Consider the following 18,932-nt stretch of genomic DNA (forward strand, 5'->3'; position numbering starts at 1 on the left):
TACGTCATTCCAGTAAGAACAATCTAAGTTTATCCAACCTCTCCTCAGAGCTAATATCCTCCAGACCAGGCAACATCCTGGTAAACCTCTTCGGTATCCTCTCCAAAGCATCCACATCTTTCTGATAGTGTGGCGACCAGAATTGAACACAATATCCTAAATGAGGCCTAACTAAGGTTCTGTACTGCTGCAGCATGACCTGCCAATTTTTATGCTCAATGCCCCGTACACCTTCTTGACTGCTAAACTGTTTCAGTGATAATGGTTGTGGGATAGGTGTTGGGCAGAACTTAGGGAGAACTCAGTGAGGGAGCATTCTGAACTTTGCTACCATAAATCTATAAGATTTTGGGTAGTCATGGATGAGGACAAAAGTGGCCCTTGGGTGAGGGTGCTTAACTGGGCGAGGACCAATTACATCCAAATTAGACAGGACCTAGGAATGTGAATTGGGAGTGGCTATTTGAGGGCAAACCCACATCTGACGTGGTAGGCTTTTAAAGGCCAGTTGATTGAAGTGCAGGACATGCATTTTCCCACAAAAATAAAGGATAGAAATGGCAGGATTCGGGAACCATGGAAGATGAGGGAAATTGTAAGCATGGTCAAAAGGAAGCATATGATAGGTCTAGGCATCTAAAAACTGACAAAGCCCTTGAGTATAGTGAAAGTAGGAAGGAGCTTAAAATTGGAATTAGGAGGGCTAAAAGGGGCCATAAATTGTCTTTAGCAAACAGGGTCAAGGAGAATCCCAAGGCTTTTTATGCATATATTAGAAGTAAGATGGTAGCAAGAGAAATAGTAGGCCCACTCAAGAACAATGGAGAGAAGTTACGTGTGGAGCCACAGGAAGTGGCTGAGATCCTTAATGAGTACTTTGTATCAGTATTCACCAAGGAGAAGGACATGACAGATTTTGAGGTCAGGGATGGGTATGTGAACACTCTGGATAATATCAATACATCAAAGGAGGAAGTGTTGAGCATCCTAAATTGAACTAATGTAGTCAAGTCCCTGGGGCTGGATAGGATCTATCACAGATTACTGCAGGAAGCAAGGGAAGAAATAGCTGGGGCCTTAACAGATATCTTCACATCCTCTTTGACCATAGGTGAGGTTCCAGAGTTCTGGAGAATAGCCAATGTTGTTCCCTTGTTTAAGAAAGGAAGCAGGGATAATCCAGGAAATTATAGGGGATGAGCCTGATGTCAGTGGTAGGGAAGCTTTTGGAGAAGATACTGAGGGACAGGATATCTGCACATTTGGAAGAAAATGGATTAGTTAGTGACAGGCAGCATGGTTTTGTTCAGGGAAGATCATGTCTCACCAACATGATTGAGTTTTATGAAGAGGTGACAAAGATAATAGGCGAGGGAAGAGCTGTGAATGCAGTTTATATGGACTTTAGTAAGGTGTTTGACAAGATCCCACATGGCAAACTGGTACAAAAACTAAAATCACAGATTCAAGATAGGCTGGCCAGATGAATACCGAACTGGCTTGGTTATAGAAGACAGTAACGCTGGAAGGGTGTTTTTCAGAGTGGAGATCTGTAGTTAGTGGTGTGTTGATGTGGAGATGCCAGCATTGGACTGGGGTAAACACAATTAGAAGTCTCACAACACCAGATTAAAGTCCAACAGGTTTATTTGTAGCAAACACCACTAGCTTTCAGAACTGGCTGTTCCTTAACCTGACAAAGGAACAGTCAGTTCCAAAAGCTAGTGGCATTTGCTACAAATAAACCTGTTGGACTTTGACCTGGTGTTGTGAGAATTCTTACTGTGTTAGTGGTGTACCACAGGGATCAGTGCTAGGACTTCTGTTGCTTGTAGTGTATATAAATAATCTGGAAGAAAATGTGGGTGGTCTGAATTAGTAAGTTTGCAGATGACACGAAGATTGTTGGAGTTGCTGATAGTGCTGGGGATTGTCAGAGGATACAACAGAATATACATAGATTGGAGATTTGGACACAGAAATGGCAGATAGTGTTTCACCTAGACAAATGTGAGTTGGTGCATTTTGGAGGATCAAACTTAGGTGTGAATTATACTGTAAATGGCAGAACCCTTTGGAGCATTAACATACAGAGGAATCTGGGTATGTCGGTCAACAGTTCGCTAAAAATGGCAACACAGGTAGCCAAGGTGATTAAGAAAGCAGATGGCATGCTTGCCTTCATTGGCCGGGGCATTGAGTTGAGAAATCATGTTGCAGCTATGTAAAACCTTGTTAGGCTGCATTTGGAGTATTGTGTGCAGTTCTGGTCACCACACGACCATAAAGATATGGAAGTTTTGGAGAGAGTGCAAAGAAGGTTCACCGGGATGTTGCCTGGTCATGAGGGTGTTGGCTATGAGAAGAGGTTCGATAAACTCAATTGTTTTCACTGGAAAGGCAGAGGCTGAGAGAGACCTGATAGAGGTCTACAAAATGATGAGAGGCATGGACAGGGTGGATAGTCAGAGGCTTTTTCCCCAGGGTGGAAGTGTCAATTACAAGGGGACACAGGTTCAAGGTGAGAGGGGGTAAGTTTAAGAGAGATTAGCAGGTGAAGTTTTTCACGCAGTGAGTGGTGGGTGCTCGGAATGCACTGCCAGAGGAGGTGGTGGAAGCAGGCACATTAGCAACATTTAAGAGGCATGATTAGTACATGAATAAGGAGGGAATAGAGGGATACAGACTGAGTAAGAGAAGGTTTTTTCTCTAGTTTGGTTAGGGCATCATGATCGGCACGGGCTTGAAGGGCCTATTCCTCTGCTGTACGTTTCTTAGTTCTTTATTTGCTCTTTGTTCTAACTTTTTTAAATGGTGCTGTGGGATCTGTTATGGTCACCGAACCAAACCCATTTCTTTCTTAGTAATCAGGAAAAGAGGGTATTTGGAATGCCAGTGAAGGCCAGTGCCTGTTAGTTGGTGTCTGGCTGACGGGCTAAGTCCCGGCTCTGCTAATGAATGTGAATGAGTGATGACGGGCAGTAACTTGCTCAGAGAGCTCCGGGAGTTGACAGATTGCTGCAATGAATTGAATTTACCTCGAGGTTTAAGATATTGAGCCACTCTCTGATCTCTCCCTCCCTTTCTTTGGTTACTGGGTGCTCAAATAAAGTCACTCACCACTTCAAATTCAGGGCAATATTTGTGTAACATTAGCTTCATGATATGTATAATGATTTTGCATCGTATGTATGTATGATGTGTGTTGTGATGTGGCATGTATGAATGTGCTTGAGTCATGTGTGTCTGCAATGTGAATGTATACGCAATATGAGGTATGATATGAAAAGTGCATACATGGGCGGAGTGCATAGGTATGTGTGTGTCTGTGTGTTGCATACGTGTTGTGTGCATGTGTGTCTGTTTTGTGTATGTGTGTGTGTATGTCTGTGTCTGTGAGTATGTTTATGCATGTCCCTGTGTGTGTTATGCACGTGTTATGTACACGTGGGTCTGTATGCATGCATGCAGTGTGCTGATGTGTATTATGTTTTGAACAACAATCAATGTCCCAAGAACGGCTTTCTTTCTCCCTCTGCGCCCCCCAACCCCACACACAGATTGAGAGGCACGACAGCTGTGCGTACGACTACTTGGAGGTCCGAGACGGAAGCACTGATGAGAGCCCTCTGATTGGTCGTTACTGTGGCTACGACAAGCCTGATGATATCAAGTCAAGCTCCAACAAGCTGTGGATGAAGTTTGTATCCGATGGTTCCATCAACAAAGCAGGCTTCTCTGCAAACTTCTTCAAGGGTAGGTCAGACTTCAAATTTGTTCATAATTGGCTGATCGTTAAGCCATTTTTTAAAAAATCTCTTCGAGAAAGCATGTAGAACAAAGAACAAAGAAAAGTACAGCATGGAACAGGCCCTTCGGCCCATCAAGCCTGTGCCGATCACATTGCCCTATCTCGACCAACCATCTGTATCCCTCTGTACCCTGTCTGTTCATGTGTCTGTCCAGGTAAGTCCTAAATATCGCTATTGTGTCTGCCTCAATTCACTTGGCAGTGCATTCCAGGCTCCCAACACCCTCTTAGGAATGGAGTTAATGCTGATCAAATAAGCCATGATCTTACTGAATGGTGGAGCCAAACAGTCTACTCCTGTTTCTATCCAACACTGCCGCCAAACAGAACTGGGTGGAAATTAATCTACCTTTCTAACAGGTGCTCAAGTAATTGGGATCCAGTTCCGGGAAGAAAATGAAACACAAATCAAACCCTGCAGAGTGAGGCTGCCTGCAAAAAAAAAAGATGATAGGGGCCCCTAACCTCACAAACTAACTCAGTACCAGAGCATGTACAGGTTTAGGGTGTGGTCTGTAGTAATCAGAATTTCCATTAATCAATTCAAACATTGGTATAATCCTTATCACCATCTCTCACTGGCCCTGAAACTACTCTTATTTGGGATTATCCTCCTGTTTATTTGTCCTCAAGCAGCGTTCTTTCTGCAATTGTCTTTGAAATTAACATCTGCAGTGGGGAACATTGGAATCAAGAATGCGATCAGGACACATCTGCACAAAGGGAAACTTGTTAGAAATAGCCTGCATGGATTTCAAAAGGGTGATCGTGCTGAGCAAACCTCATGGAGTTCTTTAGGAAAGCAGCAGACAGCGTAGAGAGGAGACATGCTGTGGATGGGGTGTACGTGGACTTCAGAGAGGCCTTCACTAAGATACTGTTACAACGCAGAAGTTGACCCACCTTTTGAGACATAGCGCTGAATCCCTCAAAGAGGAGCAGCTCACCTTGTAATCTGTTAAAAGTGTGTGGGAAGTTGTGAACTGTCCTTCAGTAACGTTGAGTGGGTAACTTACAGAAATACTCAACACACTTTAAAATGAACATCTAATTTCTTTATTTAACTAACAAGGAACTTTAACGAAACAAGTAACATACCAAATAAAATAAGGTTCTAATAGAATGCTGTTCAAATCAGTACAACACCCATTCATCAACAAAAAAAAAGTGAAGAAAGAATTTAGTCACTCTCAAAAAAAAAACAGGTTTTTTTGGAACCTCCTGGAGTTTCGTGGTTGATTTCTCCATTTGTAAAGTTCTTTCTGAATTGGTACTTTTCGCTGGTTAGATGGTGTGTTCTCTTAAGAGATATCAGAATCTGGCAGGACCGGATGGAATTCATCCGAGGGTTCTGAAAGAAATGGCGGAGGTGATAGTGGATGCCTTGGTGGTTATTTTCCAAACGTCGCTGGATTCCGGGGAAGTGCCGGATGATTGGAAAACGGCTAATGTTACGCCGTTGTTTAAGAAGGGTGCCAGGCAAAAGGCGGGGAATTATAGGCCGGTTAGTTTAACATCTGTGGTAGGTAAAATGTTAGAATCTGTCATTAAGGAGGAAATTGCGAGGCATCTTGAAGGGAATTGCTTGATAGAGCAGACGCAGCACGGTTTCATTAAAGGGAAGTCGTGTCTGACAAATTTACTGGAGTTCTATGAGGATGTGTCTAGGGCGGTGGATAGAGGAGAGCCGGTGGATGTGGTCTTTCTAGATTTTCAGAAAGCGTTTGACAAAGTGCCTCACAAGAGGTTATTGCAGAAGGTCGAGGGACATGGAGTTGGGGGTAGGGTGTTAGCGTGGATAGAGGATTGGTTGTCAAATAGGAGGCAGAGAGTGGGGGTCAACGGGTGCTATTCGGATTGGCGGATGGTGACTAGTGGAGAGCTGCTCTCTCCCTCTCAAGACCTGAGGGGTGGCAGTTGCTGGCTGCTTTTCTTTTCCCCTCTGAACCCTCTTTTATACCTGTGATGACCTATCAATTTTTCGACATTCAGTTTGGTCTGATCTTGTCAACATGATCAAAGAGGTTCCGAGCAGCTGAGTGGCTGCTTTAAATTGATTGGGCAAAACGAAAAAAAAACAGGTTGTCTTTCAAGACTACTGCTTGATTTTTTTGCTGCAAATGTTTCAGCTTGGATTCAGGATGTACTTTGCATTTTAAATCTCTCCTCATCTTTTTTCAACACCAAATTCCAACCTCACAAACACATCTGCGCAACAATACCACACAGAATATTGTTGGAAAATTATCCAAATTTGGAGTTGGATCTGGAGGAAAAGCACCTGCTGAGGAAACATCCAGGAAGGCTTTTAGATAACACGCCAACCGAGAAATTAAGCAGCAAGTGAACTTAGTCATGGAAAGCATAAGTGTAGGTGGCACAGAGGTGAGCACTGCTGCCTCACAGCAGTCTGTGTGGAGTTTGCACATTCTCCCGTGTCTGCATGGGCTTCCTCTGGGAACTCCGGTTTCCTCCCACACTCCAAAGATGTGCGTGTTGGGTGGATTGGCCATGCTAAATTGACCATAGTATCAGGGACTAGCTGGGATAAATATATGGGGTTACAGGGGTAGGGCCTCGGTGGGATTGTGGTTGGTGCAGACTCAATAGGCTGAATGGCCTCCTTCTGCACTGTAGGGATTCTATGATCCTTAAAGGCAGAATAGGGAGATTATAACTATCTGGAAAGACGGAACAGGTTCGGATTATTTTCTTCAATCGAGATCTTTAAAATTACGGATGGGTCGGACAGGATTGATGTGGAGAGAATTGTTTCCACTCGTGAGAGAATCCAAAACTAGGGACCATAAATACAAGGTAGTTACCAATACATCCGATAGCAGAATAAGGAGAAATTTAGTTACTCAGAGAGGAGGACAGAATGCGGAACTAACTACCACGGGAAGCACTGGAGGCAACTAACATTGATATTTTCCAAAGGTAACTGAATGAATACATGAGAGAAAGGAATCATAATATAGCAACTGACAAGACAGAAAGAGACCACTCAGTCCATCATACCAGCACAAAAGAGCTGGCACAACAAATCAGATTAAACTCTGGTCAGGAGGGAGGACAGAGAGTGTGTTGGGAAGGTCAGGAAAGAAAAGACAAATCGCATTTTCCCATCTTTCCAAGTGCTGGGAAACGAGTGGTGCACCACAGGGTTCTTCCCTTTCCTGTGTGCAGCCATGATTTCAATACAAGGCTTACGTATAAACACGGTGGCACAGTGGGTAGCACTACTGCCTCACAGCACCAGGGACTCGGGTTCAATTCCCAGATTGGGTCACTGTGTGTGTGGAAGCTGCATGTTCTCCCCATGTCCTCATGGGTTTCCTCTGGGTGCTCGAGTTTTGTACCACGGACTAAAGATGTGCAGGTTAGGTGGATTGGCCACGCTAAATGGGCCAGGAACTGGCAAATGGAATTTAATGTTGGCAAATGTGAGGTTGTCCACTCTGGTAGGAATAATGGTAGGAAGGACTATTACTTACGTGGCGAAAAACTGCAGCATGCAACAGTGCAGAGGGACCTCGGGGTCCTTGTGCATGAGTCGCAAAAACCCAGCCTGCAGGCGCAGCAGGTGGTCAGAAAGGCGAATGGGATGCTGGCCTTCATAACGAGAGGGATTGAATATAAAAGTAGGGAGGTCTTGCTACAGCTGTATAGGGCACTGGTGAGGCCGCAGCTGGAGTACTGTGTGTAGTTTTGGTCGCCGCACTTACGCAAGGATATTTTGGCCTTGGAGGGAGTGCAGAGGAGGTTTACTAGGCTGATTCCGGAGTTGAGGGGGTTGAACTATGAGGAGAGGCTGAATAAACTAGGCTTGTACTCATTAGAGTTTAGAAGAATGAGGGGAGATCTCATTGAGATGTATAAGATGATGAATGGGATGGATAGGATAGAGGTGGAGAGGCTCTTCCTACTCAGAAAGGACAGTAAGACTAGAGGGCACAGCCTCAGGATAAAGGGGGGGTGGTTTAGAACAGAGTTGAGGAGGAACTTCTTCACTCAAAGGGTGGTGAATCTCTGGAATTCTCTGCCCATTGAAGTGGTGGAGGCTGCCTTGCTAAATATTTTTAAGACACGGGTTGATAGGTTTTTGATAGGCAAGGGGATTAAGGGTTATGGGGAGAGGGCGGGAATGTGGAACTGAGCACGACAGATCAGCCATGATCTTATTGAATGGCGGGGCAGGCTCGAAGGGCTAGATGGCCTACTCCTGCTCCTATTTCTTATGTTCTTATGTTCTTTAGTATTAGAGAGATTAACAGGGTAAATAGGTATGATTACGGGGAGAGGACCTGGGTGGGATTGTTGGCAGTGCAGACTCAATGGGCTGAATGGCCTCCATCTGCAGTATAGGGATTCTATGATTCTATATGAATACATTCACTTCTGGATCTGAGAGAATTTCCTCTGGGTTCTCCGGTTTCCTCCCACAGTCCAAAGATGTGCGGTTTGATGGATTGGCCATGCAAAATTTACTTTAGCGTTAGGAGGATTAACTGGATAAATGTGTTGGGTTACGGGGATAGGGTTTGGGTGGGATTGTTGCTGGTGCAGACTCGATGGGCCAAATGGCCTCCTTCTGCAATGTAGGGATTCTAATTCATAAAGGGAATTGATAAGATTGGGTGGGCTTCGCGCAATGGGAGAGCAGAGGGACTCGGAAAGGCAAATCCACAGGGGTTTATAAGGAAGTGCCTCAGGCTAGTGAGACTGTTTTCAACAAGATGTGGATAAAATTCCGAGTTAAGTTCCTGCCTGAGAGAATGGAAAAAAAGCAGTACCGAACACTCCCACGTATGAGCTGTTCCAGGACTCAGTGTCCTGAGGGTGTGAACCTTGACTCACATTAGATTCCGGCAGAATCCCTGGGAAACGGGGAGTGATTGGAACTTGGCAAGGAAATAAAGAGAAGCATCCAGCATTGTGAGGGGATCTGTCCGGACTTGGTGGAGATGTTAACGCCTGGTGTTAACTGAGTGACAGTCTTGGTGGGGTTAAAGTTCAGCCTCATAGCCCATTCCATTGCTGACCTCAACATCCACTGGCTGAACTCTTCCCCACAAGGAATGCATGCGGTTCGGGGGTGGAATCGCCAATGTGATTGCAGCATTCCCGAGATAGCTGAGAGACTGGCAAATTCCTCTGCCAGTCATGACACTCAGGCGTGAGGGAGTGGGGTGATTTGCCTGTCTGAGAGAGTGTCGGTATCCTCCATTAAGAAGCGTGGGGAAAAAAAAGACAAAAATACTGGGAGTGTCACACAGCAGTCAAGACAGAGAGCGAGGCCCCTATTTTACGCAAGCCTTCTCCATCAACGGCTGCACCACTTCAGCAGAGGCGATGGCCTAGTGGTATTATCGCTCCAGTGGTATTATTGATCCAGAAACTCAGCTAATGTTCTGGAGACCTGGGTTCGAATCCCATTGCGGCAGCTGGTGGAATTTGTATTCAATTTAAAAAAATCTGGAATTAAGAATCTACTGATGACCATGAAACCATTGCCAATTGTAGGAAAAACCTATCTGGCTCACTCATGTCCTTTAGGGAAGGAAATCTGCTGTCCTTACCCAGTCTGGCCTACATGTGACTCCAGAGCCACAGCAATGTGGTTGACTCTCAACCGCCCTTGGGCAACTAGGGACGGGCAATAAATGCTGGCCCAGCCAGCGACACCCAAGTCCTGTGAATGAATGAAACAAAAAGAAGATAGAAGCACCCCTATGTGTATGTGTGTGTCCAGCCATAGGAAGTTCTGTACAATTGGAACTGATTTCTTTGTTGTCTCTCTTCCAGAGGTGGATGAATGCTCCAGGCCTGACAATGGAGGATGTGAGCAGCGCTGTGTCAACACTCTGGGCAGCTATAAGTGTGCCTGTGACCCTGGCTATGAGCTTGCAAGCGACAAAAGAAGCTGTGAAGGTAAGAGTTATTTTTCCATTTGTTCTGGGGCTCTGGCACTGCTGGCTAGGCCTGCATGGGCAGCGCGGTGGCACAGTGGTTGCCACTGCTGCCTCCTGGCGCCAGGGACCTGGGTTCGATTCTGGCCTCGGGTCACTCTCTGTGTGGAGTCTGCACGTTCTCCCCATGTCTGAGTGGGTTTCCTCCAGGTGCTCCGGTTTCCTCCCACAGTCCAAGGATGTGCGGGTTAGATTGATTGATCATGCTAAATTGACTTTAGGGGAACTCGCAGGGTAAATGCATGGGTTTGAGGGAATAGGGCCTGGGTGGGATTGTGGTCTGTGCAGACTCGATGGGCCAAGTGGCCTCCTTCTGCAGGGATTCTATGATTCTATTGCCCTACCCTAATTGCCCTTCAAGTTATTGGTTTGCTAGGCCATTTCAGAGGGCAGTTGAGATTCAGTCACATTGCTGTGAGTTTGGACTGAGGTCAGACCAGATAACGATGGCAGATTACTGCCTGATATGAGAACCAGATGGGTTTTTACACTGGTTTGACAATCATTATTAAGGAGACTAATTTTTTTAGTCCAGGTTTATGTAATTGAAATTAAATTGGCGAGGTTTGAACTTACATCTCCAGTGCATTAGTCTCAGCCTCTGGATTGCTGGAGTTGTGATACTCCCTGCACAGTAGCACAGTGGTTAGCACTGCTGCCTCACAGCACCAGGGACCTGGGTTGGATTCCTGGCTTGGGTCACTGTCTGTGTGGAGTTTGCACATTCTCCCCATGTCTGCGTGGGTTTCCTCCGGGTGCTCCAGTTTCCTCCCACAGTCCGAAAGACGTGCTGGTTAGATGCTAAATTCTCCCTCAGTGTGCCCAAACAAGTGCTGGAGTGTGGCCACTCGGGGGATTTTCACAGTAACTTCACTGCAGTTCAACTTGTGACACTAATAATACATAAATAAATAATGCTACTGTCCAAATTGTAAATGAAGCCCAGGGGGCTAGAATACGAGAGCAGGGAGAGATGAATGAGGCTGTATAAGGCTCTAGTCAGACCCCATTTGGAATATTGTGAGCAGTTGTGGGCCCCATACCTAAGGAAAGATGTGCCGGCCTTGGAGGGGGTGCAGAGGAGGTTCACAAGAATGATCCCAGAAATTATATGAGGAGCGGTTGAGGAGTCTGGGTCCATACTCGACTGAGTTTAGAAGGATTCGGGGGGGGGGGTAGAATCTTGTTGAAACTTACAGGATACTGAGATGCCTGGATAGAGTGGACGTGGAGAGGATGTTTCCACTAATGGGAGAGACTAGAACCAGAGGACGCAACCTCAGAGTGAAGGGACACTCCTTTAAAACTGAGATAAGGAGGAACTTCTTTAGCCAGAGAGTGGTGAGTCTATAGAACTCATTGCCACAAAAGGCTGTGGAGGCCAGTTCATTGAGTGTCTTTAAGTTGGGGATCAAGAGTCACGGGGAAAAGGCAGGAGAATGGGGATGAGAATCATGTCAGTCATTATTGAACAGAGGAGCAGATTTAATGAGCCGAGTGGCCTAATTCTGCTCCTATCTTATGTATTGCTCTGTGTGGCACAGATGGAAAATGTTGGGGGCACAGAATGACGGTGTGGCTGTGTCTCGAGATGGAGAAGGTAGAGAAATTAGCAGGAGTTTTAAAAAAAAGCATCAATTATGACATGAGTTCGGTGCCAGACCTCCCACTGGATTATATGAGGCCAGCTGGAAACTTTCTCTTTGGAAACAGAATTGATGCGACAAGTTCTGGTTTGAAGTGGTGACGGTGCTTTACTCATTGCAGCTGCATGCGGTGGTTTCCTGACCAAGCTTAATGGCTCCATAACCAGCCCAGGGTGGCCCAAGGAGTACCCACCCAACAAGAACTGCGTCTGGCAAGTGGTGGCGCCCACGCAATACCGCATTTCCCTCCAGTTTGAGTTCTTCGAGATTGAAGGCAATGATGTGAGTATATAATCAGCATGTGAGGGCCAGCCTGACTCAGATATCAGCGCCAAACCAAAGCAAGGCCTGGCATTTGTATCGTGCTGTGCGACGTGGCTGGACATCTCACAGCGCTTTAGGCTGCAGCACTTTTTGAAGTATAGTCACTGTCATAATTGTAGGGAACCTAGAAGTGAATTCATGTACACAGCAAGATCCCAGAAACAGTCCTGTGATAATGAACCAGATAATCCGATTTTGTGATGTTGATTCATTGAATCATAGAATCCCTACAATGCTGAAGGAGTCCGTTTGGCCCATCGAGTCTGCGCCATCCACAATTCCACCCAGGCCCTATCCCCATAACCCCTTCCATTTACCCGGCTAGTCCCCCTGACACTAAGAGGCAGTTTAGCATGGCTAATCCACCTAACCTGCATATCTTTGGAAACTAAGGGGCAATTCAGCATGGCCAATCCACCTAACTGCATGGTGTGGCACAGTGGCGCAGTGGTTAGCACTGCTGACTCACAGTGCCAGAGTCCCGGTTCCAATCTTGGCTTGGGTCACTTTCTGTATGGAGTTTGCACATTCTCCCTGTGTCTGTGTGGGTTTCCTCTGGGTGCTCCGGTTTCCTCCCATAGTCTAAAGATGTGCAGGTGTAGGTGGATTGGCCATGCTAAATTGCCCCTTAGTGTCCCAAGATATGCAGGTTAGGGGGATTGACCATGCTAAATAGCCCTTAGTGCCAGGGGATTCACAGGGTAAATATGTAGGGTTATGGGAATAAGGCCTGGGTAGGATTGTGGTCGGTGCAGATTCGATGGGCTGAATGGCTTCCTTCTGCACTGTAGGGATCCTAAGACACAGTCACACACTTTCTAAGGGCTTCCTGAATGCTACCCATTCTCTTGCACCCCAAACTGGGACACTGTAGATGAGAACAGGAACATGGAGAGGAGGGTGACACACTCTAACAGATGGATGATCTCTGTGAGTGTTGTTAAGGGGTGAATCAAGTGAGTGAAATGCGCAGCATATATCCAGACTCCAATCCCCATATTGTTTTTAGTGCCCAGTACAGACTCTGGTCCCTATCTAACAATTCCATCCATCGCAACAGCCTGAGATTAAGACCCTGATATGAGTTTATGACCTGAAATTCACACCATTACTGAGGCTATCTATTTCCCCCTCAGTGACACCACCCGACTTTGTTCCTGCCTCAGCTTTATCCCTATCTTCATTACCTTCAGACTTGACTATCCAACGTACCCCTGGCTGGTCTCCCACATTCTATCCTCTCCATACTGGAATAAAGCTCTGGTATCGGGTTCTTAACTGAGGTCCATCCCTAGTTACCCCCTGTGCTAGCTGATCTCTGGCTCCTGATCAAGCAATGTCTTATTTTTAGAATTCTAATCCTTGTGCTCAAATCACTGTATGGCCTCGCTCCCTCCCTATCTCTGTAATCACCATCAGCCCCACAAATCTCCAAAATAATCTGCACTTCTCTCATATATCCCCGAATTTAATCACCCCACCATTGAAGGTCCTGGCTTCAATTGCCTCTGGAATTCCCTCCACACCTTTCTCCACATCACTTGCCATGTGAAGCAATTTAGGATATGTTATTACGTTAAGGATCTTGTATAAATAGAAGTTACTGTGGTTAATGAAGTTTGATCAATCATAAAGGCGCAGAAACAACTTGGACTGATTTCACCATTTTAATGTTGAAACTGGGAGTGTTTCAGATCTGATTTTTAGACCCATTCTCAGGTGCTCCCATACACACCCTGCCTGAAAAAATAGCAGCAATTCTGAATCGTGCTGTGGAAGCCTGTGGACGGGGCTCAGCACACCTGAAACACTTCAGCTCCGATCACAGCCTCCAACTGCGCATACGCAGTAAAAAAAATAGAAAAATGCTTCCCACCACATCACTCCTAGGCCGGATAATGTCTTCCTCTGGCCCCCACAGCTATTGCCCCACCCCCATAATATAACTGACCCCCTTATCCCTCTGCTACCCAGAGCGATCACAGCCCCCTGCACCCACCCACCAATCACATGCAGAATGGCAGTGGACCACCCCCCCCTCCATCGCACGCAGAGTGGCAGTGGACCCCCCCCCCCCGCAACAAAGAGCCTCCCTTCTGTGCCCCCCCCCCCCGCCAACCAACCAACCACCACCACCGATCTGAGTCGGAGAGCTGTCGAAAGCTCTGAACATACCTCTTCAGAAGCTGGAGCGCCCAACACAGACCTTTCTGGACCATGTCTGTTTCGTGCCGAATCTGGAAGGGTGAACACAATGGTTAAGGGGGGAAGTGCCGGTAAGTTTGAGAGTGGAGCTCATTAATTCAATTTAAATGCATGCAAATGTATTTAAATTGACATTGCACCAATTTTGGGTGCAGTGCCCAATGGTGACCATTTTAGGCCCTTGGTAAAGGGGGAAACAAGCGGTCGTGGATTGCACTACTCACCTCATGCCCGACTTTAGCAAGTTTTCGTGCCCGAAAAACGGGTGCAATACAATGGTAAAATCTGGCCCACTCAAGTGTGGGGAGATTGCCTTGTTCCTCACCACACTGGAATCAGAATCCAGTTCACACTCTGGGATTACACTGTGACTGTTTATCACAACGCAGGAGTAACTTTGCCTATGCGCAACTAGCAATATAACTGCGCTCTTGACAGTGAGTGCTATATTATTTCAATTTTTTTGGACTCTGACTGGAATCTGAAATCGTAGAATCCCTACAGTACAGAAGAAGGCCATTCGGCCCATCGAATCTGTACTGACCACATCCCACCCAGGCCATATTTCCATAGCCCTCATTTACCCTGCTAACCTCCTTGACATGAGAGTCAATTCAGCCTGGCCAATCAACCTAGTCTGCACATCTTTGGAGTGTGGGAAGAAATCGGAGCATCCAGAGGAAACCCACGCAGACACATAAGAACGTAAGAACTAGGAGCAGGAGAAGGCCATCTGATCCCTTGAGCCTGCTCTGCTATTCAATAAGATCATGGCTGATCTTGTCATGGACTCAGCTCCACTTACCCACCCGTTCACCAGATCCCTTAATTCCTCTACTGTTCAAAAATTGATCTATCCTTGCCCTAAAAACATTCAACGAGTTAGCCTCAACTGGACAGGGAATTCCAGATTTACAGTCCTTTGGATGAAGAAGTTCCTCTTCAACTGAGTCCTAAATTTGCTCCCCCTTATTTTGAGGCTATGCCCCTAGTTCTAGTTTCAGCCACCTGTGGAAACAACTTCCCTGCTTCTATCTTATCTATTCCCTTCATGATCTTATATGTTTCTGTAAGATTTCCCCTCATTCTTCTGAATTCCAATGAGTATAGCCCCAGTCTACTCAGCCTCCCCTCATAAGTCAATCCTCTCAAATCCGGAATCTCCTCTGCACCCCCTCCAGTGCCAGTGTATCCTTTCTCAAGTAAGGAGACCAAAAGAGTACACAGTACTCCAGGTGTGGCCTCACCAGCACCTTATACAGCTGCAAATAACCTCGCTGTTTTTAAAGTCCATCCCTCTCGCAAATTCCATTTGCCGCCTTCTTAATTACACGGGGAGAATGTGCAAACTCCGCATAGACAGTGACCCGAGCCGGGAATTAAACCTGGCTACCTGGCGCTGTGAGGCAGCAGTGCTAACCACTGTGCCACCATGCCTGCAGTACGGATTATGTTTGCTGAATTGGTGCAATTTGATCTATCGATGTTGTATCCTGTGTATTGGCATGAGAGGTGACGTTTTGAACTGTGATCTGCTGGGTTCCAGGTCTGTAAATATGACTACGTCGAGGTTCGCAGCGGCCTCTCTGCTGACTCCAAGCTTCACGGCAGATTCTGTGGCGCAGAGAAGCCAGAGGTGATCACCTCCCAGTACAACAACATGAGGATTGAGTTTAAGTCGGACAACACCGTCTCCAAGAAAGGTTTCAAGGCCCACTTCTTCTCAGGTATGTCCGCTGTGTCTTCACAGGGTGCAAGGCGGGTTACTGCATGTAAAGTGATACCCCTGACTAATCTTCGTTCACTCACTCAGCGTGCTAAAGTTTATATAGTTAATACCTGCCTCATTGCTTTGGGTGAATTTTGTTAGGTTCTGACCCAGAACACCAAGGTACATTGTGAAGCCAGGCTAGACTCCAACAATCTTTCTATTTTGGCATAAATGTGAGGATAGGATTCTTCCTTCCAGAAATGATTCCACTGACAAAGTTTATTTTTAAAGTCTATTTATCTATGAGTGACAAGTAGTCTGACATTAACACTGCATTGAAGTTACTGTGAAAATTCTCTAGTCGCCACATTCCAGCACCTGTTCAGGTTAAACTGAGGGAGAATTTAACACCTAACCAGAACACCTTTCGAACTGTGGGAGGAAACCTGGAGTACTGTGTACAATTTTGGTCTCCTTACTTGAGAAAGGTTATACTGGCACTGGAGGGGGTGCAGAGGACATTCACTAGGTTGATTCCGGAGTTGAAAGGGTCGGCTTATGAGGAGAGACTCAGTGGACTGGGGCTATACTCATTGGAATTCAGAAGAATGAGGGGAGATCTTATAGAAACAGATAAGATTATGAAGGGAATAGATAAGGTAGAAGCAGGGAAGTTGTTTCCACTGGCGGGTGAAACTAGAAGTGGGGTGATGGCCTCAAAATAAGGGGGAGCAGATTTAGGACTGAGTTGAGGAGGAACTTCTTCACACAAAGGGTTGTGAATCTGTGGAATTCCCTGCCCAGTGAAGCATTTGAGGCTACCTCATTGAATGTTTTTAAGGCAAGGATAGATAAATTTTTGAACAGTAAAGGAATTAAGGATTATGGTGAGAGGGCGGGTAAGTGGAGCTGAGTCCACAAAAAGATCAGCCATAATCTCATTGAATGGAGGCGCAGGCTTGAGGGGCCAGATGGCCTACTCCTGCTCCTACTTCTGTTCTTAAACCAGAGAACATGGAGGAAACCTGTGCAGACACAGGGAAAATGTGCAAACTCCACACAGACAGTGACCCAAGCCAGGAATCAATCCTGGGTCCCTGGCACTGTGCATACTAACCACTGTGCTGGGATCTTTTATAGGAGGGATCTTTTGTAGCAAAACAAACTTTATTTAATAATACAATTTAATTACAACTCTAACAAATGAAACAGTTTAACCATTAACAGTTGAGCAGTATTTCAAAACGAAAGGAAATGTCTTTAATTTCTAACTTACCACTGTTTCAGTTCCAAATAAGCAACATTGCTCTTACAGACTTAAAATCCACTTTAAATACAGTTAAGAACCATAAATATACTTGCTATAATAAGTGTAGACAGTCTTGACGCTTTCAGAGAGAGAGAGAGTTTTGGCAGCTTCCAGAAAACATCTGCCTTCAAAAAATTTCAAGCCAGGAAAGCTGTTTCTCTCCCACAGATCCAACTCCTTCCATTAACCACATCTTCATATAACGTTGCCTACTTAAACCCACCTTCCCTTCCTTCAATCAAAACCCCAAGGAAAATCTTCATCTATAAACAAAAGTCCATTAATTCTATCCTAAGTAAACACTATATAGCTAAAATGAGCAATGATGCTGCTGTCCCAGCATCTGAACTAAATGTATCCCAAACACATCGACTGCCTGCAGAATAGAGCTGACTCTGTAAACAGTCCCCTTAAACATAAAAAAAACCTATAGCTGTAGCTCACTATCATCATGATGGAGTCAACTCAATACATAAGCCCTTCTTAGCAAGTATAGGGTTTATGTTGCCTTTAAAATAACTTCCAGTCAACTACAAACTGCATTTAAAAAGTGACGTTAATTTAGTGAAACATCCGAGGTGATTAATGGAAATGTGATCAGGCAAAATGTGATACATGGGCCACATTGGGTTGGGTGAGTAAATGCTTGGTCAAAGAAACAGATTTTATGGGATCTCTTAAAGAAAGAAAGAGAGACAAAGAGGTTTAGGAAAGGAATTCCTGTGCTTGGAACCAGGCATCCAAAAGCATGGCCACTAATGATGGAGCAATAAAAATCGGGAGTGCACAGGAGGCCAGAATTAGAGGGGAGCAGAGATCGCAGAGTCTTTGGAGGAGGCCACAGACATCCTAGAGGTTGCAGGGGTGGAAGAGGTTACAGAGATCTCGAGGGTTGGAGGAGATTACAGAGATCTCTGAAGGTTGGAGGAGGTTACAGAGATCTTGGAGGGTTGGCGGAGATTACAGAGATCTTGGAGGGTTGGAGATTACAGAGATCTCGGAGGGTTGTAGGGGCTGGAGGAGGTTACAGCGATATCAGAAGTTTGTGAAGCTGGAGGAGGTTACAGAGCTTCCGGAGGGTTATTGGGCTGGAGGAAGTTGCAGAGATCTTGGAAAGTTGTAGGGACTGGAGGAGGTTACAGAGATCTGAGAGGGTTGTAGGGACTGGAGGAGGTTACAAAGATCTCGGACGGTTGGAGGAGTTTACAGAGATCTTGGAGAGTTGTAAAAGTTGGAAGAGGTTGCAGAGATCTTGGAGGGTTGTAGAGACTGGAGGAGATGACAGAGATCTCGGAAGGCGTGTCGGAGCTGGGGGAGGTTACAGAGATCTTGGAAGTTGTCAGGCTGGAGAAGGTTACAGAGATCTTGCAAGGCTATTGGGCTAGAGGAGGTTACTGAGATCTTGGAGGGTTGTCAGCTGGAGAAGGTTACAGAGATCTCAGAAGGATTGTAGGGGCTGGAGGAGGTTACAGAGTCTTGCAGGTTATTGGGCACAGGAGGTTGCTGAGATCTCAGAGGATTGTCAGGGCTGGAGAAGGTTACAGAGATCTCGGAGGGTTGGAGGGGCTGGAGGAGGTTACAGAGATCTCGGCGGGTTGGAGGGGCTGGAGGAGGTCTTGGAGAGTTGTAGGGGCTGGAGGTTAGTTGGAAGCCTGCTTCAGCTAATTTGAGAGCGAATGTTGCATTATCTGCCTTCTCCCAGTTGGCTTGGTCAGCTTGTTTGAAATTTTAATCGCCATGTGGGAGGATTATCTTGTAATATATTCTTTGCAGTAGCAAGAAGATAAAGGGGTGAAAGCATCATTCTTTCAAAAATTACAGCAGAACAACTGGACCCCAGAGGAACTGAAAGGTCTGAGTAATGGAATTAGGCAGGACTGCCCTCTTTAGGATCTAGACAAGAATGACTCGACAAGAATCTTGCAAACTCTTTGGTTTGGGCCGAATGGATGGT

General features: G+C 45.9%; 1 protein-coding gene across 1 annotated transcript in view; it reads left to right on the plus strand.

The window, feature by feature from the left end:
• Nucleotides 1–18,932, plus strand: part of bmp1a (bone morphogenetic protein 1a) — a 209,879-nt gene that overhangs the window by 177,377 nt on the left and 13,570 nt on the right. Inside the window, exons 13-16 of the mRNA XM_080216817.1 lie at nucleotides 3,561–3,756; nucleotides 9,620–9,745; nucleotides 11,551–11,711; nucleotides 15,505–15,685. Coding sequence (XP_080072943.1) covers nucleotides 3,561–3,756; nucleotides 9,620–9,745; nucleotides 11,551–11,711; nucleotides 15,505–15,685 — 664 coding nt within the window. The remainder of the gene's footprint in view (nucleotides 1–3,560; nucleotides 3,757–9,619; nucleotides 9,746–11,550; nucleotides 11,712–15,504; nucleotides 15,686–18,932) is intronic.

Source organism: Carcharhinus amblyrhynchos, chromosome 34 (genome assembly GCF_965287045.1).
Source record: "Carcharhinus amblyrhynchos chromosome 34, sCarAmb.v2.hapA, whole genome shotgun sequence".
Taxonomy (NCBI): Eukaryota; Metazoa; Chordata; class Chondrichthyes; order Carcharhiniformes; family Carcharhinidae; genus Carcharhinus; species Carcharhinus amblyrhynchos.